At 43.5% G+C, this 25,914-nt stretch overlaps 2 protein-coding genes across 3 annotated transcripts in view; one reads left to right on the top strand and one right to left on the bottom strand.

Moving 5' to 3' along the window:
* Positions 1-1,439, bottom strand: part of tmem68 (transmembrane protein 68) — a 7,605-nt gene extending 6,166 nt beyond the window's left edge. For both annotated transcript variants that reach the window (XR_006031169.1, XM_042088850.1), the window contains exons 1-2: positions 1,312-1,439; positions 603-667 (exon numbers count right to left, since the gene is read on the bottom strand). The gene's annotated coding sequence lies outside the window, so the exon portion shown is untranslated. The remainder of the gene's footprint in view (positions 1-602; positions 668-1,311) is intronic.
* On the top strand, positions 1,411-25,914 carry tgs1 (trimethylguanosine synthase 1). The gene is made up of 13 exons (XM_042088868.1): positions 1,411-1,780; positions 1,920-1,987; positions 2,094-2,230; positions 2,415-3,111; positions 4,887-5,010; positions 5,109-5,195; positions 5,652-5,826; positions 7,041-7,461; positions 8,526-8,696; positions 16,953-17,096; positions 24,001-24,217; positions 24,415-24,493; positions 25,630-25,914. Exons 1-13 carry the CDS (start codon positions 1,671-1,673, stop codon positions 25,741-25,743), a joined length of 2,544 nt encoding a protein of 847 aa, XP_041944802.1. The 5' UTR covers positions 1,411-1,670; the 3' UTR covers positions 25,744-25,914.

Below are 25,914 nucleotides of genomic sequence, written 5' to 3'. Positions count from 1 at the left end.
CGATTTATCGGTCGGGCTCTACTAATATTCAAATAATTATAAGCTACATATAGTCTAAAATTAATCATTATCAATGCAAATTAATTATATATTATCAATGCAACCCTCTCCACTTTTGCAACCAAAAAATTCAGTTTTCAAACTTGCATATTCACATTTGGGTTGACCCCAAGTGGGCTTATATAAAGCCCTGAGAATGGACCACAGCAATCATGTAACAGACCCCACAGATGGGTTTTCTACTACCACAATACTATTGGCTTTATAACTTGTCCAATAAGTATGGAGCCCCCAAGGGGACATAAGCAAAACAAAATTAAACATGCGCACATTAAAGTTTTGCGTGCGCACAACGTTTCGCGTGAGCACATGAAAGTAAACTTTAGATTTTTTGCTCATGTCCCCTTAGGGGCTCCGTAGTGTCTTGCCAACTTATTTTGCATTTGCACCACGTCACGATTCCTAGGGTGAGTGGCCACAAAGACCACAAACCAGAGTTCAAGTAGCCTAGATACCACATTAACTGTGTGTGCCTTTTGACAAATCTAAATGTAAATTAATGAACATGTGCAATCAAAAGAGTTAACAGCTGGTTTCCATACCTTTTCCCGAGTGACAGTATTGCTGAACAATACATGCCCATGAATCTCACACTTTAATGTTAACCCTGAAAGACAGACGGGATGATAACATTAACGTTACTGTTTAATTCCAAAGGATAGCGTTGCAAAAGGTCTGAGTATATTTCAGAGAAATGGGAAGCAGCCACAACATTATAAACTAGACTGGTCCACTGATGTATGCAAAATCACACCAAAGCGTATGTAACGTTAGATGTCAGGTATGGTGGCTAACGTTGATTTGCTAGCCAGTTTGTAAGCTTGCTAGATTGTTAAACATAACGTTTGTGAAACAAGAAAACAAAAACGGAATGCCAGCAACATCTAGACAGTTTGCCGACAGCCTGCAGATAGCTTTGTGTATGTTTCTTGGGTGGTGGGTGGTAGTGGTGGTGGTGTGTTGTAAGTGACCTAGAATTACATAGCAAGCTAGCAAACCCATTTCGTGTTTGAGCTAGGCTATGTAAGTTAACGATACCGGTCACTACTGCTAACGCTAGGCAACAGTGACCAAAACCACTGAAAGCAGTATTCAAAGTTAGCCATCATAACATACAGTAATGTAAACGTTACATAGCTATGGCAACCTTTTTACAGAAGCTAAAGTTAACGCTATACTAATATAGTCCAGATCTATCCGACAGTGAGAGCAACACGTAAATATGACTGTCTGTGAAGAGAATGTACATACATATTGCTGTCGTGGCGAAGTCGTTTTCCGTTTATTATTAGACAGCGAACGTTTACGTTGACTGCAATTTTCTTCAATTTCCCTGGTTTATTCACCGGCACTCTATGCATGTGACACAAACAGGAAACAGCCGCATTTATGGCAGGAAGCAACTTCCGTCTCATAATGCTGCTTCATGTGAGGGCAACATGGTTAGTGTAGACCAGAGAGTAGGCTGGATGTTTATTTGCTTAAGTTGGTGATGACCATATACGTGGTTTGTTATCTGAATGGTATTTATGTGAATACAGGGTATCAACGTTATGACTGTTTAGCTCGTCAAGTTAGCAACTTCTAGTTAGACTCACTGGTGTTGCAGCATGATTTACTGTAGAAAATGGAATGTAGTGCCTGTGGCTGACATCTTTTTCTACCACGATTCAGAGGAGCTCAAGTTTATACATTGTTTATGTTCAAGAGCGTTTGTATGGTGAGTGAGTTGATTTACTTTCTGTACATGCAAAAAAGATGGAAACATTGTTTAATATTGCTATCCACAGTAGGCTACTCCTAATCACTACTGTATTGTAAGCGCAGCGGTTAATGTTGTTGACTCTGTCTGCTTTCAGTGATAGGGAATTGTACCGTTCAGATTTCAAGTCTCTCAACGAAAACCTGATTGATGATGCACTTGAAGGTATATGCGCCGCGCACTTATATATATCTTTTCCAAGCCGTGTGGTCATGTTGTGTAGTGTGCATGCATAATCAGACTAATACTTTCTCCATTGTGATTCCTCCAGTGTCCCAGGATTATTATGAAGAATCATCAGACCATGACCACTTGTTAGAGAATGATGACCTGGACGAAGAGAGCAAACTTATGGCAAGAATGGGGCTTCCAGTTGAGTTTGGCACTTCTTCTGCCAAGAAAGGATCAGTATGTTTCCAAGACTTTGATGTCTTTTCTTTCAGTTAGTCCTTTTTCTGAATGTTGATTGACACACTTTTCTGTAATTACTTTGGCTATTTCATGTAATTGCATTTTCATTCATGTATATTGCTCTATTGCAAATGTTTATAATTTGAGTCTGCTGAGGTGAATTTGTTTGAACATCTTGCAGCATTTTCAAGGGAGAAAACATGTTTGGAAGACAAAGGCCAGCCAACCAGAAGTGCTCTCTGAAACTGACTCTGAGCCTGAGGACGACAAACTCTGTGTTGTGGGTCCCATTGAAACCTGTGCTACTCTGGAAGACACTTCTGAGTGCCCAGTGAAGCAGGAAGGGTGGGAGAAGTACTGGGCTCAGCAGGGCGAGGGCCTGCTCTGGCAGAGCTGGTTGGAGAACCACCCAGACTGCGATCCCTCCCCAGCGGTGGGGCCCTGGGACTGCCCCGACACAAGGGAGGAGTGGGAGCTGCACACCAGCCAGACCTACCTCTACTACTGGGAACAGTTCTGCTACTGGGCCTCTCAAGGATGGTCTGTGGAGGAGGCGGTGGAGGAGGACGCCCACAGCAGCACTGCGCCTCATGCCAATGATCCTCCACTGGATGGAGAGCAGGCAGCAGCAGAGGGTGCCACGGAAGGGCCGGACCCTCCCGCCCAGGGCACTGGGGACACCAGCAGCAGTGGTTTAGAGCAGGGATCTGTAGGGATGGGAGATGTGACTCAGCTGGTTGGAGGGCTGAGCTTACAGGCCAATGAGGCTGGCGGAGGTGTCGGACAGGATGGAGCGCCCTCAGGATACAAGTGTGCTAAGGACAGGGGTGATGACAGCAGCCAGTCTGTATCAGGCAGTGGCCGTCCCCCCTCAGCAGGTGAGTCCAGATACGGTGTCTTCCTCTGCAAATGCCTCCTTGAGAGGAAACAAAACAGAAATAAAGCTGCATAGTTGACGGCTAGATTTGCGCTGTGAAAACTCCCACGCACTCTCTGTTTCACTGGCAATGTTAAATGTAGGCTATTATTTAACATTCCAGTCCACCAACCTTTGTCAGGTTTATTTAACTTTGCAAGACAAAACAAACAGTGTGTGGAAGTTTTTCAATGTTCGTCGACCTTTGGCTTTCTTCAGTGCACCTGAGAGGTATGCAAAAGTTTTGTTCTCTGATATAGCTAGTAGGTTTAACATCTTCAGATTCCTTTTGATTGTGTTGAGGTGATGTAAAAGAGCTAATGTGCCTGCCATTGGCATCCTGTGTTGTAGCCAAGCTCCTCGGGTCTGTGCTCAGGGTCAGAACATCCATGAACATGTAGCCGTGTCCAGAGCAGAGCAGCGCAGCGCATGGCCAAATTAAAATGCATCAGTTTGCACATCGCACAGCATTTGTTAGATAGTTTTAAGTTTGTTGGCTGCTTGTATTCAAATCCAAATCCGATCTAACTCCAGAGTTGAAATAGTTAATATGACAGAACATACCAGTAATATACCAATGATTAAAGCAATGAAGAGGTCGAGTGTTTGGTAGAAAAGTTTGCATTGAAGTTAGGCGAATAACTTGTTCTTTCTGAATGACACTGTTCTTCAGAATGGCCTATTCAGCATTCTCATTGGAGGTGGATTGGATTTGATGACTGTTGTCATCTCCTCTACTGAATTCAATACCACAGTACGCCATATGTGTCTGGTGTGCCTAGGGTCCTATTTAGACGTATGTCCTCACTGGGCTCTTCAGGCTGATGGGGATTGGTAATCAAAAACATACAAGTCTCTGGGCCATGGCCTTATTTACGACCATTTAAGTTAGAAGAGTGAAAAACCCAGGACAACATGAGGTATTTGTTTATTTTTTGCTACATCATTGGCAGGAGTCATCATACTTGGATATGCAATTGTCAAATGCTTTTGCATTCATAGTGTCCATCAGTACTTGTGCAATTATTAATGCTCATTGCACATACTCTGAGTAATGTCCAGACTATCGCCTTTTCTTTTTTCTTTTGATAAAAAATAATAGAGCAGATTTTTACAGTATCTTTGCTGGGAATCACATCTGAATTATTTATATAGAGGAGGAGAATTATGTAAATGAATACAATTACATCCTTTAATGTTCAATCAGTTGTGATAGTTGTATTTGGAGTCTCCTCGTGGAGTAGGAGTCATAGGAATTCTATAATCAGGAGCCTCCAGTGACAGGTGCAGAATTACCTGGTTGTGAGCGATCAAGTAACATTCAGATACCTCTGTTCTTACGCTGTTTTCATCCCCCAAGAGGGTGGCTTTTTCCCTCAGTCAAGCTGGGTTCTGTCAGCATAGTTTATGCTCTATATCAAACAATGTCTGCCTTTGAACGAGAGATATGTGGCACAGGTCCATGTATTTTTAATGTGTGTGTGTGTGTGTGTGCGTGTGAGAGAGTGTGTGTGAGAGTGTGTGTGTGTGAGAGAGAGAGACTGACTGTGTGTGTGAGCCTGTGTGTATAAGACAAAAGACAGCAACTTCATGAATGGGTAAGAAATATTCTTTTTTTTGTGACACTTAGCAGTACACAACCTGTTCCACACATTTTCCTTTTATTCCATGGGGGGGGGTGCTGGAGATGTGATGAAATGTTAACTTTAGAACACACTGTGGTTTTACGTTTTACAGACCACCAAGGACACTCGAGTCATTTGCCTACCAACCCAGCACTGCGGGTGGCAACATCACCACATGGAGATAATGGAGATGACCAAGACCCTCCAGAGAGCAAAACTGCCAAACTGAAGAGGAGGTGGGTTTGCTGGAGCGCATTCAAGAGTGTGTGTGTGTGCGTGTGCATGTGCGTGTGCGCACGCTCCCACTGATAAACTGATGGCTGTCCTCCCACAGCCACGAGCTGGACGCAGAGGAGAGTCCCCCCATGACATCCAAGGAGGCCTGGGACGTGCTGGGCCTGAAACGCAGCACGGAGCACAGGTAAGCCCCACCAGCACCAGAGCAACCCACTGCCCCTTCCCTCTCCTGCCCCCATCTACTGCACCCTCTATTTCCCCCCTCTACTGCCCCCCCCCTACTGTACCTTCTACTGCCCCCCTCTACTGTACCCTCTACTGCCCCCCCCCACTGTACCTTCTATTGCCCCCCTCTACTGCCCTCTCTACTGTACCCTCTACTGTACCCTCTACTGCCCCCCCCCACTGTACCTTCTATTGCCCCCCTCTACTGCCCTCTCTACTGTACCCTCTACTGCCCCCCCCCCCCCCCTGTACCTTCTACTGCCCCCTCTACTGCCCCCTCTACTGCCCCCTCTACTGGACCCTCTATTTCCCCCCTCTACTGGACCCTCTACTGCCCCCTCTACTGCCTCCTTCTAGTTAGGTTTGTCTGTGTCCCTGTGTGTGAGTTCTGTTTGTCTGTGTCCCTGTGTGTCAGGTTTGAGAGCGTGCTGAAGTTCAAACAGGGCCCCGGGGGCCTGGGGGGCCAGAGAGCGGAGGGCAGCGGGAAGCGCCCCAGGAGGAGGAAGGCCGCCTGTAAGGTCAATAAACACGTCTTCTTCTCCGAGGCCGGCGAAGCCTGCCCAGTCTCCAAGAGCAGGACCTTGAGTAAAGTAAGTTGTAAGTTGTGTACTGAACTGTGCACAGTCAGGCTGATTTGCGAATTTGGATTTGACTAACATTTGTTGTGTTTTCATTTAGGGAGTAAATGTTTAGTTTCTCCATTGTGCTGTCTGTATTGAGCTTTACACTTTATCGGTGTGTGAAAGTGAGCAAGACGTTAAGCGGGCGAAGGGGTTTGGTGGTGTCAGAGACGTTAATCTCTGTGTGTGTGTGTGTGTGTGTGTGCGTGCGTGCGTGCGCCAGGCCTAGTGAATGGTCAGTGGTGTGGGAGCGAAGAACAAACTGCAAAGGGACTCTTTCTCTGCTCACATGACAGCTCTCTCATCATCCATCGCACAGCGTGACACACGACATCTGCTCCACTGTTCCACCTAATAGGGAGACTCACATAGTTTCCAAATCCCAGTGACATTTAAGCATGTGGTGTACAAGCAAAATAATTAACAGTGAATGTTGTGGTGATGGTGGGATTGGATGATTCAGTTAGGGCATGTTAAAATAGTGTCTAGAGTTCTTGAAACATTCAGTTTCTCAAAACATCTTGGTGACATTGGTGAGAGCTGTCAGAATGTAAAGCCAGTTACCTGAAGTCTTTAAGAACCAGATTATTTACCTTGGAGGAGTGAGGAAAAGAATAAAATGGTCCCCTTATGTCTAGTGAAAGCTGAGGATTAATGGATTCTATTCTAATATTCTGAGAGGTTGTTTTCTGGGGGCAGTTATGTGATGTTGATCTTATTTGCGTGCTATTCATATTTGTGAGGTGTTTAACTTGGACTTTGTGATGAAGCTTTAATAAATAAATAAATAAATATGAAAGGTGTGATTCTACATAGCTCAAGTAAAGGAATCAAATGTGGGCTGTGTAGAAATGGCATATTCTTGCCAATTCATTCCAGCAAGACGTACTTCAATTCATCTGGCAAAAAATATGGGTATCCGATCAATCTTCTGGTGTTAGAAAGTTTCCTCAGATTGCTAACATATAGTTTCTTTTAGAAACGTGAACAGTCTTATAATACCATCTGATTTTCATTTTCAAGCTTTTTTGTGAGAATAATGCATCTCTCCATCTCTCTCTCACCCTCCTCTCTCTCTCTCTCTCTCTCTCCATCTCTCACCCTCCTCTCTCTCTCTCTCTCTCTCTCTCTCTCTCTCTCTCTCTCTCTCTCCCACCTCTGGCCTCCTTCAAATTGTGCTTCAGGTTCAGAACTTCTTAAAACTAGTTCAGAGTGAAACTGTAGAAGAGCACAGCGTGGCCTCCGCTCCTGCAGCTCCACCTGAGGAGCTCCAGCAGCCTCCTGTACCCTGCACCCCTCTGGCTCTGCATCCGGGGGAAGAGCAGCACGATGCCCCTAGCTCATGTCTGGAAGACAGCCACTCTGACCCACATCTTCACAAGACCTTTCAGAACTTCAGTGAGCCAGAACAGGACGAGGATGACGAGGAGGAGGTGGCGGCGGAGGAGGAGGAGGAGGAGGAGGGGGACGAAGGTAGGAGGCAGAGGCATGGGAACACCCGGCCCACAAGAGAGGTCTACAGCCTAGACATCCCAGACTATCTGCTCCCTGATCCTGCTGCCAACAGTGATGAAGATGGAGGCACTTGTGGTGCTGGTGGTGCTGGTAAGTTTCCTCCTACTCTTCATATTATCCTGTTTAAGAGCTTGGAAAGGCCTGGATGAGCTGGGCATGCCACTGAGAGTTCACAGGGTTTCTGGAGGGATTCTGCCTACAGCTGCTCCCAGTGGTAGTAAACAGTGCCTCCCATTCAGTGACACTTACATCTCATGGAGTCTTCAAAGGAGGCATACACACATAAATCTGTACATCTTAAAAGTATTGAAAAAGTCTTACATTTAATATTGCCAAAAAGTATGGAATTTCATTCACAAGGCGTTATTCCTTTGGTGGAATTAATGGATACCATAACGTCAATGAATTTCTGTAGAGACCATGATATTGTAGATCCCATAGGCAAAATATGTATCTCTTGAGAAAATAAACAAACTATTGCTTTTATTTTGAAACTTATGTTCACGGTTCTCATCCCCCATTCACGTCATTAAAGTGAAAGAGTGTGCAAGTGCAGGTTCAAAATAGCCTCAGTATTCCTTCCTACAGGGCACAGTTTAACATGTAATGTGAACACTATTCCCACAACATGGTTAGTTAAACAAACTAACTAGGACAATCTGCAAGTAGCCTAGGCTGCAGGTTAAAATATTTCAGGTCAACTTTATCAAATAAAATAGGGTAGACTAGACTTAGGCTTGCATTTGTAATGTGTCTGTCTCAAGCAAGGTTATTTGTTACCGTCTGTGATTTGTTCCAACAAAAATGCATATCTTATCATGCTTACTCTACTAGGCTATGCTAATAAGTGTTCATAAGGACATCTTCAAAAATGCCTGATAATTCAGGCTCATAAATTGTCTTCGCGCACACACGCACACGCACACACACACACACACACACACACACACACACACACACAGTGCTACCAAAGTAGACTACCCTAGTTGTAGCCTGTTCACTTTGGCCTGTAGAAAAAAAATTGGTGCAAAGTTGGTATTAAATTTCATTCATTGGGGGTACCCTGTAAATGTATTGCTCTATATTTTTGAGTTTTTGAATTGATTTATTTATTGTTTACTAATTTTTCATCACCATGTACTTCTTTTCCATAGAAGACAGTAGCACGGTGAGGCCTAATAAAAAGAAGAAGAGGAAGGTGAGGAAGAGACGGCCAGACGCTGATATGCCTCCTGAGATAGCGGCAGAACCGGAGCTAGCCAAGTACTGGGCCCAGCGCTACCGGCTCTTCTCCAGGTTTGATGAGGGCGTCAAGCTGGACCACGGTAAGTTGTCTCCAGCCCTGGCATTTCACTAACCCTGTCCTTGCTTACTGGCATCAGCTACCTCAGGAGCTAACCTGGCCTCTAAAAGATTATATTATGAAAATATGGGTCGATCGTTTTGGTGGAGCACTCCGCTTATGTTTATGCTGTCAACTTAAAGCCTGTGTGACCACCTTGTTCACAGTAAGATGTTACACCAAGCTGTTATAAATAAAGAATAGCCGCAAACTCTTAATTCTTTGACAACAGCCTTCATCGGGCTTGCCGAAACGTCGGTCACGAATAAAAAGCATTAAAGAGTGTGCAGCTCCTCTTTTTATATTTGTGATCTCTCTCTCTCGTCTGCCCCTCTGAGTGTGCATTCCTTCACAAACTGCGCTCATCTCCTGTGGAGTTATTTTGATCTGCGTACATTAGCAAGTCTAATGAGGGGTTCCCTCAGCACTGTAAATGCAGTTTGGAAATTGTCATGCCAACACTGGTTGTGCTTGAATGGAAAGCTTTGTAGTAGGGGTGGGCAATATAGTCAAAAAATAATATCTCGATATTTTTTGTGATTTTGACGATAACGATAATTAGTCTATCCTTTAAAAAAAATTGTAGAAGTCTGAATTACTTTAAAGTTCATTATTTATGAATAGCATCAATACAATAATAACCAATAACCTATCCTGTGACTTTTTAACCAAATTAACCAATGCATTGTCACTGACACATTTCCAATTTTACCCACTTGTGTGTGTGGTAATGACATGTTCTAGCCAGCTACATTAAAGAAGATGACTAGGCCTAACAGTTTCCAAAGAAAAAGGCTGAAGCTGAAGTTCCTTTCAAAAACCTTTACTTAGGATTCACTGTAAAACTAAGCAGACCAACAGAGTACATCTAAGTTATTTCCTTCGATGTTTTGTTTAAGAGAAATCATGTAGGCTAGCATTCCAAGTTACAGAATAGAAACTAATGCGTTAGCTTATGGCTAATGTATATGAGAAATCCCATAGAGATGCTAACGATTAGCATAATCGATACAATCGATTTGGGGCATCCTTGGCCTTCTGGTTAGCACTTCAGACCTGTAAGCGGAGGGTTGTTCGAACCCTGACCAGTAGGCACGGCTGAAGTGCCCTTGAGCAAGGCACCTAACCCCTCACTGCTCCCCGAGCGCCGCTGTTGATGCAGGCAGCTCACTGCGCCGGTGTTACATGGCAACTGGCACCCATGTTAACTGGCTGCGTTGGTGACGTTTCACGAGTGATGACGTTTCTTTGACAGATGTGGCCGCTTGCAGATTTGTCACTTTCTGATGGAAACTGGAGACGAACAAATACAAATATGCATGACATATTTAAATGTCAAAATTGTCTGTAGTACGCTACATGCACTGGACCATGAATATGCCACCAAAAACATAATTACAAATAGCCTAATAATAACTCGTGGGTATCGAACCTGCTTCCTAAATGAAACCACTTAAGCTACATGATAACCATTCATCTACGTACTTGCGCCACGAACTAGCTGATAAGTCATAGTGAAATTTATTTGACTTAGTCTATACAATTTGAAGAAGTCAGTTGATGATTGTAGCAAGTTAACATGCATGGCTGATGGTGTTGTCTTGCTACAGCAGTTGCCCAAGCCAATAGGTTTTCAAAGTATCATGGTTAAGTTTTCAAACATTTCACTGACTGCTGGTCAGGCTCTCTGTGGCCACCTAGTATCTGTAGCCTAAATTGAGGAAGCGTTGCTGGTCTAAAAATAAATAAATAATAATAAATAAAAAAACGTGTAATGGGGAGGATTGAACCCATGTCGACTGCGTGAAAAAGCAATAGGCTATATAAGCATTAACCTGTTGCGCCACAGGAGAAGCATGAACGTGTGAATTGGGAAATAAAATATCAAACCCATGTTTACATGTCGGCAACATTAACGTTAATAGCCTATAACCCTTAGAGTTTTGACTCTCCCTGTGCGCAAATTTTGTGTAAAATATGGACACGTTATAGACTTCTCCTGCCCATTGCAGTGTGGGTTTCAATGCCTGTGTTTCATGAACTGAATTCTTAAAAGAATAGGCTGGACAAAAGGATAGGCTACACAACACAAGGATACACATTTTTATTTGATTTATTTGCTGATTTATTTGCTCTACAGACACTTCAGGTAGGGGCGGCCACAGCGTAACCTCAGTGAAACGTTTGTAAAACTTAACCATGATACTTTGAAGGCCTACTAAATGGCTTGGGCAACGGTTGCATGATAACATGGTAGCCAGATAACATGAACAGCTATGTTAACTTGTTACAATTATCATAACGTTAGCTGACTTCTTTTAATCATACAACTGAAGTCAATTTCTGTGAGTGCCGTCAGCTGGCTCGTGGCGCAAGTTGATAGACGTCTGATTACCAAGCAAACAGGTCAACTTATTCGTGGTTCGATACCCACGTGAAGTTAATTTATGCTATTTAGGTGTTTGTTTTTTGGGTGGCATATTAATGGTCCAGTGCATGTAGTACTACATACAATTTTGACTTTTAAACATGTCATGCATATTTGTGTGCGTCTCTAGTATATCAGAAAGTGACAAATCTGCAAGTGGCCACATCTGTCAAAGACTCGTCATCAATCATGAAACGTCATCAACGCAGCCAGTTAACACGGGAGCCAGTTGCCATGTAACACCGGGATTAGTGTGTGCTTCACCTCACTGTGTGTACACTGTGTGCTGTGTGTGTTTCACTAATTCACGGATTGGGATAAATGCAGAGACAGAATTTCCCTCACAGGATCAAAAAAGTGTATATATACTCATACTTATATACACGTAGATATTTAGAGCGAACTTCAGTCCATTTACAAAAGGGTTACATGAGAAGAGTTCTTTGTTTACAACTGACTATTAAAATACTCAAAGGCAAATGTTTTCTCTCCATATAATACCATGTAGGAAAAAATGTGACTGTCTCATTAATGCTACGTGAACAGAAGTAGCTGCACAAAATCCCAAGTAGATTACGTCTGGATCTCGCTACACAAAATAAACATTAGGCCTGCGTGTGACAAAGTGGACCCACTAGCGATCATGTGACACTTGCTCTGCTGCAACGGGGCTTCTCTTGCATACACCTCCTGGAATTAGTGAATGTATGGGGTTTCAATGCGTGATTTTGAGTGTTTTTTCCCCCATAAGTAATTTAAATACTCGATAATGTAAATTTGCACATCGTTAAAACAACAATCACGATATTATCGCAGACGATATATATCGCCCAACCCTACTTTGTAGTGCAGTTGACTTAATAATAAAGGTAGAATATGAACTCACCTTACAGTTTATTGTAGTCGTTCGTCTATCCCATTTCTTTCTTAGCCTGTGGTCCAACAGTGCTAGATGGACATTTTCTGCATGGTCATGTAGGTGTTATTTCTCTGACAGGGTTGACATTACTGATGAAGTTTTAGATAGCAGAAAGAAAAATGTAAAATAAACATTGCTGACAAAGTCTGTCCAGAATCCTCTCCGCTAGTCAGGCATACGTTTTTATTTTTTATTTTTGGACCAAAACGACGTATCTGTGAACAAAGCTCTGAAGGGTAAGTCAAGGTGTATGTAAATGGCACCACCTGTGAGTGGCGAAACGTGGGTTGCCCAATATAATGTTTCTGTCAGAGTGAAGCATGTGGTGTTTGGTCGGGTCTGAGTGAAGATGGCTGGCTGGCTGCTTGGCAGGCCTGTTAGAAGAGCTGGCCCTGTCATCTTGTCTGTGGGGGCTATAGTGCTGACGTGAGTGAACGAACGAACAAAAACTCGCTCCTCTGGCCTTGCTGTACATTCCTGCTGGAGTCAGCTTCTTCTCTCTGGAAGATTTTGTTTTGACTGTTTTTGCTTCTCTTCTCTTCTGTGCTACAGTGAAGGTGTTTAGTGACCTCCAGAGTGGAGGTCATGTTCTTGTCTCTGTGGTGCTGTTCTCTGGTGTTTGAAGTTTAAATTCACCTCTTAGGCCTGCATGACGTTTATCTATACTGGACCAAGATGGTTATGTGATGTCATTTAATAATCCACATCAAGATCATAGACAAGAAGTCTTTTTATTGACAATGAAACAAAATAACACCCAATGCACATTTAGCAAGTTAAAACAAATAATAACAGCAATTTGGATGAAATAATGTGAACCATAAAATCCAGAGAGGCCTTAAGGGCTAACAGTAGGCTTCATGCTTATGGGAGACAGTGAAGTGGTGCCAAAATATGGAGCAAAATAGGACTGAATGATTTAAGGAAAATATCACATTGCGATTTTTATGATTGATATTGCGATTGCAAATTGATTTGTGATACAAGTCAAGCTTCGGTTCAAGATTTACTATATAATACATTTTTAAAACGTGATGAAACATTACCAATTAAGATAACATTGAAATATGAACGACTCTATTTACTAATCTAAGGATGAAAATTAAAATATACAAATTACTTCCAAATGACACTTTAAGATCTGATTATCTCACATGTGGATCACGGTGCCTCTGACTTATGAACTTCTGTCTGTCACACAAGGACAACAACAACAAAATAAAACATGTCACATTATTAACCATTGGGTCAGAGTCGCTAGTTGCACTGCATTAATTGAAGCCTTTGCAATTTGCTAATTGCATTCAAGATCTATTTTTGAGTTGATTCCGATTAATCTTTCAGCCCTAGAGCAAATGGTTTCCCTGTGGTTATTTTTGGCTAGGTTTTGTTGGCCCATCCAATTCACACAATAAAACTGAGTGTACGGCACTTTTTTATTGTCAGATAACTGAGCAGTCTTGGTTGATATCCAACAGTAACTCTGTAAATTTGCAGCTTTGACCTTGTAGGACCTATCTTTGTTAGCCTGGTCTCCACACTCACTCCTTCATTTCACTTCATGAAGCCTCTCACTATGGGGAAACGTTTTCAACTCTTAACATTCCTGTATTCGTTATACATTCATTCTTTATTTGTTTTTTACCTCTGAAACAAATTGGTGAGTGATGTATGTAGTTTGTAGTCAGTAGTGTCATACTCTAGTTGCAGAGAAATACAATGAAAACCCAAATTTCCCACAAAAGAAAAGCATTTCTGTGTGGATTCTTCCCCATGTTATGACTAATGCAATTTATATGCTTTCTCTGTCTCACGCAGCATAGAAGGCAGTCATTTTCAGAGCGTTTGAAATTCTGTTTGAAAAAGAGAGATCTGAGCCTTCACAACCACTCACTTATTCATACCAACATAGATGCTACTCGTTTTCATGGTCCAAGGATGCCGCCCCCCCCCCCCCCCCCACACACACACACACACACACACACACACACACACACATACACACACATACACACACACACTACCCTTGCACTGCTGTTTTCTCCCATAGAGTAGCAGCAGCACTATAATGAGAGAAGGCACCCACTTTAATTTCTGAGCACTACTGGCCATGGTGCATGGGCAGCTTTAAACAGCCATTTTATAACCATGAGACCTGCTGAGATTAAAGTCAGTAAAATTAAGAAACAGACTGCGTGGAGTGCAGTAATATCATGGGGCTAAGGGTCGTTCATGCCCCATCAGGAATATTACCTTGTGATATTTAAAGTCTATTTTGCTACATGGCAAGTACAAAGGCTGGAGAGTTAAGATACTAAATGGATTATGAAAATGGAACAACATATTGACTTAGTACATTATTTTTTATTTTAATCAAAAAACTATCACAAGTGTCATCACAGCTGTGAGCCGGGTGGAATGTCAAACAAACTGCACCTTAAGCAAAGTCTCATATTTGTTTGTTTCTTACACATTAAACAACTGTAAAAATACACTTGTTCTGAGTAAAATCAGTGAAAGGGGGTATAAAACATCATCTTTTGGCAATTTATGTTAGGGTCATAATGAAAAAAATTAGGGCAAACTCTCACCACTGGCACCCTTGCATTTAATACTTTGTTAAGCCTCCCTTTGCCAATAAATCAGCTCTTAATCTTCTCCTATGACATCTCATAAAACACAAAGCAAGGAATTTGAGCCCATACCTCTTTGCAAAATCTTGTCCAGGTCCTCACTTGTGCATTCTCCTCTTTGACTCACCCCACTGTTTTCCATGGAGGACTGAGATGGCAATGGCAGAAGCTTGATTTTGTATTCTGTTGTCCATTTCTTTTTGATCTGCACATGTGTTTTGATTCATTGACCTGCAGAATGATCCAAGCATGAGCCACTTTTAGTGTCTTGGCAGAGATTGACAGATTTTTAAGTATATGTTTAAGTTCGTCTTGGACTTCATAATACCATGCACCTTAATAAGGATCCCTGGGCCTTTGGAATAAAAATAGCCCCACAATATCACAGACCATCCACCATAATGACCATTAGGCATTGGGTTCTTTTCAGCATAGTTATTCTTCTATGAAAGTCAAACCCACCTGGAGTGTTTTATTTACCAAAGAGCACAATTTTAATTTAATCTGACAATAGACCAAAGTCATTGTAGTGTTCAGTGACTTCTGCCATTTACATTTGTAATTAGATAATGCAAAGGCTTTTCTAGCATGCCCTCTAAATAATCTGTAGAAGGCTGCATTAACTCTGAAATAAAATACAGTGGACCCACACCAGCCAATGACATGGCACCCGAATCATCACTGACTGGAAACATCAAACTGGACTTCAAGCAACATAGATTCTGTGCCTCTCCACTCTTCTTCAAATATTTCACTGTATCTAATGAATCTACAATATATGAAAGATCCACTTTTTGAGCTAAATTAGGGGGGGGGGGTGAACTTTTCCACGACCCACCTGTATAGTGGTATAGGGCTTTTGTGATGAGCTCGGCTCTACACTGCAGTATCTGTGACACAACAGCGGTGTATCTCAACTGGCCGCACTCAACCACGCTTCAGCTTGTCATATTTTTGACTATTCAGGGTTAACCTCTCTGATCTCCTCACAAGCTTTGCAGCAAGCAGATATTTCCTGTGTGATTTTATATGGGCAATCTATTCTCATAGATGAATTGCTATGAACTGTCACTGTTCGCTTTGGTTCCTACTTTTTATCCAACTCTACATTTTGAAGAATGTAAATAGCTGTACGGTTAGAAATGAGTGCTCCAATTCAGCATTCTGATCACAGAATATCACATGTCAGATCTCCAGCAGTAGGATTTGAACACAGCCGACCCTCACTGTAATAAACCAAGTTTGACAGTAATCTATTACCACATCTACTCATCTGCATATTTATGGAGAGTGAAATTCACAGGGCGGCGATGGAGTTTTATTTCTAGGTGTGTGATTTTTCACAAGGATGAGCACTGATGATATTCCTCCAGGTATCATCTAGGCGTTGGCGCTGTGCAGGATGGAATGGCGGTACAGTCAAACTCCGAGCTGAATTACTCCATATTTTGAAGCCTGCTCTGGCCCAGTGAGCATTGCTTGGGCAGGTGGTTTATTCTCCACGGAGAAGGTAATACAAGAGGCATAAAAAAAGGAAAAGGGGCTAGTGTAGCCTAAAGCAGATGGTGGTGAGGCCCACGGAGGAGAGGAAGATATGGTCTATTAAACCTCCGAAAGAGAAGGGAAAAGAAGTGTCAGTGTAAAAACTGAGCTGGAAAAAAAAGACATGCATCACCGCACACTTGGCTGAAATGTTCTGGCTTGAGGAAGTGCTTAACTAGGGGGAATCGTTCATTTTTAAGGTTGTTAATTAATGTTTTAGCATAAATAGCACCGCATTCATTTACCGTATATGGCAAAAATGGCATTTCTAAACGTAATAAATCCAAACAGATTTGAATGGTGTCATCTGTAAGTAGACATGAATGGGATAAAATGAGTCCAGACGCCACTGGTGGCAGTCCTCACTGTGTCAAGACACTGACGCACTGTACAGTGTGCGATGACTAGGGAGGAGGAGGCGGGGGAAAGTGTCAAATAGATGAGGTCATTGCGTTGGTAGCTCTGTGGCAAATGGGATCGCAAAGGTGCACTGCCCCCTTGTGGCCATTATATGCTTTTCAGTTCACAATTCCCCAAGCACTTTTCAACCTGCCAATATATTACTTCAGAAACGGTTTGTCCCCCAAAGGCATGTGGACAGAGGTCTGCAGCAGCTGAGCACTCTTGTCGACAGAGACGTGTCATGCTGTGGGAATCATCCAGTGTGAGTGTGTTGGCCAGGAGGCTTCTGCTGAAAATCTTTCTCTCCCCTGACAGAGGGCTGGTTCTCTGTGACTCCAGAGCGGATCGCTGAGCACATCGCTCTGAGGGTCCAAACCAGCTTTCAGTGTGAGCTGATTGTGGATGCGTTCTGTGGGGTGGGAGGCAATGCCATTCAGTTTGCCCTCACTGGAAAAAGAGGTAAGATTCATCCTCGTTGCCGTAAGATAAACCAGTGTGCCGGTCTAGTCTCATCTATTCATAGTTTTAGGTGTTAAGACCACCAGGCTCGTTTGTGGTGATCTTAACATATGAGACCACACGTAGATAACCGTTAACAAATGTTTATTAAAGTAATAATGTAGGGCAAACGTAAACTACAGTCAGTGTCCATAAGATGGTGGAAAAATAAAGATGTAATGTAAGTCAGGGTACAATGTAAAATGCATTCTCAAAATAAAAGCAACGCAGATTCTCCTGGAGAGAAGGGGGACCCCGAACCCAGCCAGGTAGCCTCTTTATAGCTGGATCCCTGATCAGCTGACTAGCAACACCTGTGCACTGACTCCACCCTGCAACACATAGAAAGAGAGACAGGCAAACAAACAGACCAACAGTATCATAACACCTCCCCCCATAAAGACAGAGGACCCTCAAAGAGATCCTCTGTATAACCACATAACCCCTCACCAGTACTCTGCCACTAGGAAATGCACTACCATGTGTAGGAAAGAACATAACAGAGGACAGACAAGTTACAGCTGTATCACTCACACGGGGCACGAGACAATGTGTCCGCCAACACATTGTCAACCCCCCGAATATGCCTAATCTCCAGGTTGTAGGGCTGTAGGAACAATACCCACCGCATCAAGCGTTGACTAGGACTCTGCAAGGAATGTAAAAAAGTCAGGGGATTATGATCAGAATAGACCACAACTGGAACAACACCCCCTCCCACATAAACATCAAAAAATTGAAGAGCCCAAATCAAAGCTAAAGCCTCTTTTTCTATGGTTGAATAATTGACCTGGTGTTTGTTAAATTTGCGAGAGAAATATGACACAGGTCGCTCCACCCCTTGGTCATCTGTCTGTAATAGAACTGCCCCAGCACCGACCTGGCTGGCATCCACTTGAATCTGAAAAGGAGTATTCAGTCGCGGAGCCGCCAGGACCGGTGCCGTGCTCAACAAAAGTTTGACATTATCAAATGCCTTCTGGCAGACCGAAGACCACTCGAACGTAGTCTTACCCTTCAACAAGTTAGTTAGTGGAGCCACAACTGTAGAAAAGTTCGGACAGAAGTTTCTATAGTACCCCACCATTCCAAGAAACCTCATCAGCTCCTTCTTGGAAGTAGGGGGTGGAAAATAGTCAATGGCTTGCACTTTAGCCCGGACTAGTTGTACTTGTCCCTGTCCCACCACCTTCCCCAGATAACTAACAGTGGCCCTTGCAACCTCACACTTGGCCAAGTTTATGGTTAAATGGGCGTCAGCCAACCTTTGAAATAAGGCACGGATGTGTACTACGTGGTCTTCCCACATATCGCTATAACAAACCACATCGTCCAAATAAACCGCACACCCTTCCAAACCGGCAACAACTTTATTCATCAACCGCTGGAAGGTTGCGGGCGCATTTCGAAGACCAAAACTCATAACATTATATGAGTATAGCCCAAATGGAGTAATAAATGAAGAGACTTCCTGAGCACGTGCAGACATAGGAACCTGATAATACCCCTTCAGTAGATCGAATTTACTCACAAACCTCGCCGCCCCAACACGGTCGATGCAGTCTTCCATCCGGGGCAGTGGAAAAGAGTCAGGCTTGGTAATGCTGTTTAATTTCCTATAGTCTGTACAAAATCTATAAGTATTATCTGGTTTGGAAACCAAGAGACATGGTGAGGCCCAGCTTGAACTAGATGGCCTCGCTAACCCATTATCCAGTAAATACTTAACCTCAGACTCCATAAAACTAGCTTTGTCCAGAGAGACCCGATAATAACGCTGTCGTATAGGGCAAGCATCACCTACCTCAATATCGTGCTCAATCCAGTGTGTGCGTGTGGGCGTATCTGAGAATAACAAAGGGAAATCAGTAATCAACTGCTTCACCTGTGCAAATCTCTCCTCTGACAAGTGGCCAAGAGAAGACTCCAACTCTGCCAACTTCTCAGAGTTCCTAAGCCGGGGTTGAAACACACCGTCATCAGGCGCATTCACATCCTCCTGTGTATATGCTGCCACCATACCAGAAGTGATTGAATGAACTTTCCCACTGACTGCCGATACTCCTACTGGCCTCACCCCAGTATCTACTCCCTCCCCCACCACAGAAGACCGACAAAAATAAGGCTTCAACAAATTGATGTGACAGAGTTGAGTAGATCGTTTCCGATCTGGGGTGGAAACCAGATAATTCAACTCAGACACCTGCTTCACCACAGAGTAAGGGCCAGAGAACTTTGCGAGGAACGGAGAACCTGGGATAGGCAACAAAGCGAGCACCTTATCCCCTGGACTAAAGTGTCTTTGCACCGTTTTCTGATCAAACCAGGTCTTCATTTTCCTCTGGGCTTTAGCAAGGTTCTCACCGGCCATTCTTCCCGCTAAAAACAACTTCCGGCGGAACCCACTAATGTAGTCGATAAGATTTGACGGTGGCTCCGTATTTTCCAAGTTGCTTTGCAGCACTGCTAAGGGTCCACGCACCTGGTGGCCAAATACCAGGTAATTGGGACTAAACCCTGTGCTGGCTTGCGTGACCTCACGAGCTGCTAAAAGGAGCCATGGAAGACCCTCCTCCCAATCCCTGTTTAACTCTGTACAATAGGCCCGCAACAGTGCTTTCAAGGTCTGGTGCCAGCGCTCTAAGGCCCCCTGACTTTGAGCGTGATAAGCACTGCTCCGTTGATGTGCAACACCTAACTGCTTTAAAACCTCTCCAAAAAGGCGTGAGGTAAAATTAGAACCCCTGTCTGTCTGTATAGTTTTTGGTATGCCAAAGATGGAAATAAATTGGGACAACGCCTTAACCACCGACTTAGTTGTAATAGACCTCAATGGATATGCCGCCGGATACCGGGTACACTGACACATTACTGTCAAAAGATAGACAGAACCAGACTTTGAAGGACTCAATGGACCAACGCAGTCCACAATTAAATGCTCAAAAGGTCTCTCAACTGGTGGTATTGGATACAAGGGGGCAGGTTTTATAACCTGATTTGGTTTCCCTGTTAGCTGACATGTATGGCAGGTTTTCACAAAATGAGCAACATCTTTTTTTAAACGGGGCCAGTAGAAATAACGCATGACCCGGTCATATGTCTTCCTGACTCCCAGATGGCCAGACAGTCCACCATGGGCAGTCTTCAAAACAAGGTCACGAAATTTGCTAGGCATCACAATCTGATAAACAGGGCTAGCTATGTCTTGGTCACTGAAGGGTAACCATTTACGCACCAACAGGTCATCTTGCAGAAAATACCCCGATAGACCGTGACTAACCTGTTCCCTAGACTGAACAGATGTAAACAAGTCAACTAGGCCTGAATCCTCTCGCTGTGCCACCACCAGTTCACTGCGCGACAAAGGAGCGGGCAAAGGTGGCAAACAAATCAACTTTTCTGACTTACTGCCCATCCTACTAGAAACCACCTCCGAAGAACGGCTCATAGCACGAGTCACTGCACAAGATGGGAAAACGTCAGGAAACTCAATGGCACAACTATCAGAACCAGATACAGATGGAACATTTCTGACAACAGGAGGTGGCGTCACATCACGCCAAACACGTCCACCCGCCAAATTATTCCCCAAGATTACATCTACGCCTTCCACAGGCAGCGATGGTCGAACAGCTATGGTCACTGGACCCTGCACCAACTCTGACTGCAAAACCACCCTATGCAAAGGAGCAGAAAAAACCTGAAGTCCAATGCCTTTAATCAAGACACTGCAACCGGTGCTAGACTGCGGAGAAAAAGGCAAAACAGACTCTAAAATAAATGATTCTGAAGCGCCTGTATCGCGAAGTATCCGAATGCCCACCTTTTTGTAGCTGTCAACCATAGAAACAAAACCTTCAGTAATGAATGGAGCATAGTCACGCTCAACATCCAGGACTTTTTCAGGTACCCAGGACTCGATGTGTCCCCTAAGGTTACTCATTTGAGACGCCAACACAACTGGCCTAGCCTCCTCTGATTGAAGTGGGACAGACCCCTCTGCCTCACCTGACTGACACACACTGGCCAAAACTACTGGCCTCCCAGAGTCATACTTCTCGTCTGACCTTTTCCGGGAACGCAACACCGGACACTCATTTTTCCAATGCCCACGCTCTAGACAATAATGACAATTGGAATCAAATTCAGTTTTAGACTTTGAATTGAACTCAGACTTGGACATGGCAGAGCCAGACCCAGCACCAGCAAAGAACTTTCCCTGACGTGGTTCCCTATAGCCAAACTCACCGCGGTAACTAGAGTCTCTGCTGAATGTCTTGTGGGTTAACACAAACTCATCCGCTAAAACAGCGGCCTCAGCCGGAGTCTTTATCTTATGTTCATTAATGTAAATAGCGATCCGATCTGGAACAATGCTTTTAAATTGTTCCAACACCATCAAGTTGCATAAAGCATCAAAATCACTCACACCCTCTGCTGCCAGCCAACGATAAAAATGAGTGCCTAATTCTCTGGCTACCTCCACGTGAGCCTGCTTCTCCCCTTTCCGCCAACTCCTAAAACGCTGGCGGTAGGCCTCGGCCACCAACTCATACACTTTTAAGACGGCTTCCTTAACAGACTTATAAACTTTCCTCTGAGACCCCGATAGAGAAATATAAGCCTCCTGAGCTTTACCCACTAGTACACTTTGCAAGAGCAAGATTTTATCAGTGTCATCCCAACCTCTATCTTCTGCTATGCTCTCAAACAAAGAAAAAAAAACGTCTGGATCCTTCTCATTAAATCTAGGCAACAATTTAATCATATGAGCTAAATTCAAGCCTGCCGAACGTCCGTCATTACCAGACAGGGTACCATCAGTAATCTTACCTTCAGCCACCAGCCGCAAACGCTCGACTTCATGAGCTAGTTTCTTCTCTTCTAACTGATGCATAAACCGAATTTTCTCCAGTTCTAACTGACGTGCCTGTTCCCTGTCCTTCAACCCATATTCCTCTTTTTGTAATTCCAATTCGCGCTGTACCTTAAATTTATCCAGTTCCAATTGACGATCTAAATCACGGTCTTTAGACTGTTGTTCCAACTCTAATAGCCGCAGCTCCTTACGCTGTTCAAATGTAAGGCCTTCATTGGAACGTGAAGTGTCAAAAGACAACTTCACCGGAGCTACCAAATGAGGGCTCGAATGTGCAGCTGGCTCCTCCGTATCCGAAGAGAGAGTCAACACCTGTCGCTCGACCAGCCTATCTTTCAGAAATGTCCTAAGTGCATGCACTTTACTGGTTTTACTTAAGGTTATCTCGATTTGAAAATGCTCTGCCACCTTAAAAACATTATCTTTTGAGAGGGAATTTAAAAGTTCCGCTGTAGGAGCGGCCAAAAAACTCTCAACCGCGTCCATTTAATCCCGCAACTAAACAACGAAACCTACAATAAATCTGACAAAGTTTACCAAGGTGCTATTATGTCTTACACACTCCACAGAATTCCCACATTTAGTGACTAATAACTTCAACAACCATAGCCTACCGTTCACTTGGCGTTGTGCATAACCAGCATTGTCTGCAGAAACAAAAACAAACCAGCGATCAGGAGCTCCCCGCACCTAACTCATCCAACCCCTAAATAAACTATACCTGCGTCTTCTCGCTCCCCCCCGAGGACTGAGATTTTTAATCACAATACCGCTGGAAGCGACTATCCGGGCTCTAGGCCCCTCAAGACGACAGACCACGGCTGTGTCCTCAGCCCAGGGTTTAGCACGCCAACCCCCCCAACATGGTCAGAAATCGCAGAACGGTCTAAAATCTATCGCAGGGTAGGCTACCTGCTCCATCAACACAAACAAAAACCCAACGTCTCCGCAAACAATGCGGAGATAGCACTTACCAATTTTCAGTTGTTTACAAGATAGCCTGGCGAATCCAAACTAGTTTCCCTCTCTCCATGTATTTAATCGCAACAAAACTAATTACAAAAACACTCTTATCAAACAAGTAATATCCACGCGAGTCTCCCGACGAATTTGATCTTCTAGGGTGCACTCAAGCCCAAACGGAGTAGCCAATCCAATATGCAAATACACAATTCAACCTAGTTGCGTCTTTTGACACCACTTTGGGACGTTCACCTGCCCAATACCTGCGCATTTACCTACTCCGCAAAAAGAAAAAAGGTCCCAAAGCTAAACCGGATACGAGCCCCCAATATGTTAAGACCACCAGGCTCGTTTGTGGTGATCTTAACATATGAGACCACACGTAGATAACCGTTAACAAATGTTTATTAAAGTAATAATGTAGGGCAAACGTAAACTACAGTCAGTGTCCATAAGATGGTGGAAAAATAAAGATGTAATGTAAGTCAGGGTACAATGTAAAATGCATTCTCAAAATAAAAGCAACGCAGATTCTCCTGGAGAGAAGGGGGACCCCGAACCCAGCCAGGTAGCCTCTTTATAGCTGGATCCCTGATCAGCTGACTAGCAACACCTGTGCACTGACTCCACCCTGCAACACATAGAAAGAGAGACAGGCAAACAAACAGACCAACAGTATCATAACATAGGGTTGAGGATATTCGTGTCAAATAAAAATGAAGACACTCTGCAGTGTGCTTTGAAAAAGAAATCTCCATAATAACAGGTATTGTAGGACCAGTACAGTGTCTAAGAACTGGTCCCTTTGCATATCTTGCATATCACATGTTTGGCCTCAAGCAGATAAATACAATTGGCACAGTATTGTTAGATCCAAGTAGTCTCTGTGTAACTGTCTGTTTGGATCCATTTCTCTCTCAATCATTCACTCACTCACTCTCTCTCTCTCTCTCTCACTCACTCACTCACTCACTCACTCTCTTACTCTCTTTCTCTCTCTCTCTCTCTCTCTCTCTCTCTCAGTGATAGCCATTGACATTGATGCAGGCCGGCTGGCTCTGGCACGGCACAATGCGCAGGTGTACGGGGTGGATGACCGCATCGAGTTCCTGCACGGAGACTTCCTGCAGCTGGCCCCTAGGCTTCGGGCTGACGTGGTCTTCCTCAGTCCCCCGTGGGGAGGGCCCGAGTACTTGAGTGCAGACGTCTTCGACATCAGGACCATGATGACGCCTGATGGATATCCTTTAGTTTGGCTGTCCTGGCCATGTTTCACTCCTCTCGTCAGGGGTTTTAGGTTTGAATACCTTTGTCAGGTGTATGTTCTTCCCCCATTTCATGTCAACAGTTTCAGTAACAGAAGCTTTTCTTTTCATTAATGCTCTTTTTGTTGATTGAGCATCCCTTTCTTTTTTTGTTTTCCTTAACTAGCTCTACATTTGAAATTTTCAGGTTGTCAAAGTTGATATGTGAGAATATAGTGTATTTTCTCCCTCGGAATGCAGACATGGAGCAAGTAAGAAACACATTTTCTCTCTTTTGAATAATACCTGTGATTCTCCAGAACACATACTGTTACTCATAGTCTGGCTGTGTGTGTGTGTGTGTGTGTGTGTGTGTGTGTGTGTGTGTGTGTGTGTGTGTGTGTTTTCGTTGTGCACATGGGGACTTCCTGGTCCAGTATTTAGTGTTTTTCACTATGAGTGGTGAGGCCTGGGGCTATTTGTGCTCCTGTTCTCAGATGAGCAGAATCCCAACTCTGCAGTAGAGCTGCTAGAGAGGCATGGGGTAGATCCATACCCACGCCACATTGTTTTAGATGACTAACTACATCAGATTAATAGTGGCTCAGATGCCTCATTCATCAACATGGAGGTTTTCTTTTGTTGTCAAAAAGTGCCTTGTGTTTGGTTACATTGGTACACATTGGTAGTTAAATTGTTACTAGATAAAATACCATGTTTAAGCTTTTGGAACATGTTTGAGCTGTTTCCTTATAGTTAAAACCTTACAGTTAAGTCCTCAATTCAAATCAAACCAAAGATTGGGTGTGTGCCCCTTAACAAGTGAAAAAGGTTAAACAAGTGATTAAGCCTTCCCCTCGTGTGTGTGTGTGTGTGTGTGTGTGTGTGTGTGTGTGTGTGTGTGTGTGTGTGTGTGTGTGTGTGTGTGTTCCTGCGAATGCATGTCATTTCATGCTCCATGGTTTGGTCAGCTGACTTTTGCGGCTGGTCTATATGTAGGCCGTCGGTGTGGTCTGCAGGCCACCTGTGTCTGCAGAGTGTAGCCAGTGAAAATAAGGTCCTTGTTAATGTTTGATAAGAGACTTCAATCTGAACCATTTCACACACACCTCTCAAAAATACTTTGATTTTATTTTAGGTGTCTTTAGGCAATGTAATAATGTATTTTTGGACTTGCCAGCTTTGGTCTTGTGTTATTGACATATGATTGCACTTCATGATCCAAGTTGCACAGTTACTTCGTGCTTCTGTCTGGTGTTCAAGTAGCTTGCTTGCTTGCACTAATGATGCAAGACTGCTAGTCATATGCATTCTGCGGGTACAGAGAAATAGTCAGTTTGAGTTGAACTCTTGTTGGTAGGTGCAAAGAGAGCATGACATGGTATACTACCTTTTTTTTTTCTTTCAGATTGCCTCTCTTGCTGGTCCTGGTGGAAGAGTGGAGGTAGAACAGAACTTTCTCAACAACAAACTAAAAACTATAACAGCCTACTTTGGTAATTTAATCAAATCAGACTCTTAGTGTCTATTTAACAGTTAATCTGTCCAATCATGCTGTTTTGTCAGTGTTCATTTTAAACTCTTGGTGTACAAAAAGTACCTGTCATTTTTTATTTATTTTATTGTCAGTTTTTTTCTAAATTGAATTTGTACTTCATATCACTGTTTTTTTTATTAAAATTGAACTTGCAAA

This window comes from Alosa sapidissima, chromosome 1 (assembly GCF_018492685.1).
Source record: "Alosa sapidissima isolate fAloSap1 chromosome 1, fAloSap1.pri, whole genome shotgun sequence".
NCBI classification, from domain to species: Eukaryota; Metazoa; Chordata; class Actinopteri; order Clupeiformes; family Clupeidae; genus Alosa; species Alosa sapidissima.
This window is presented reverse-complemented; position numbering and strand designations above follow the sequence as displayed.

Bases quoted from the DNA above. Each gene is read 5' to 3' on its own strand.
- tgs1 (XM_042088868.1), top strand. From the start codon at position 1,671: ATGATTTACTGTAGAAAATGGAATGTAGTGCCTGTGGCTGACATCTTT. The intron at 7,462-8,525 runs GTAAGTTTCCTC...TCTTTTCCATAG, and splicing joins TTGTGGTGCTGGTGGTGCTG to AAGACAGTAGCACGGTGAGG. The intron at 24,494-25,629 runs GTAAGAAACACA...TTTTTCTTTCAG, and splicing joins GGAATGCAGACATGGAGCAA to ATTGCCTCTCTTGCTGGTCC.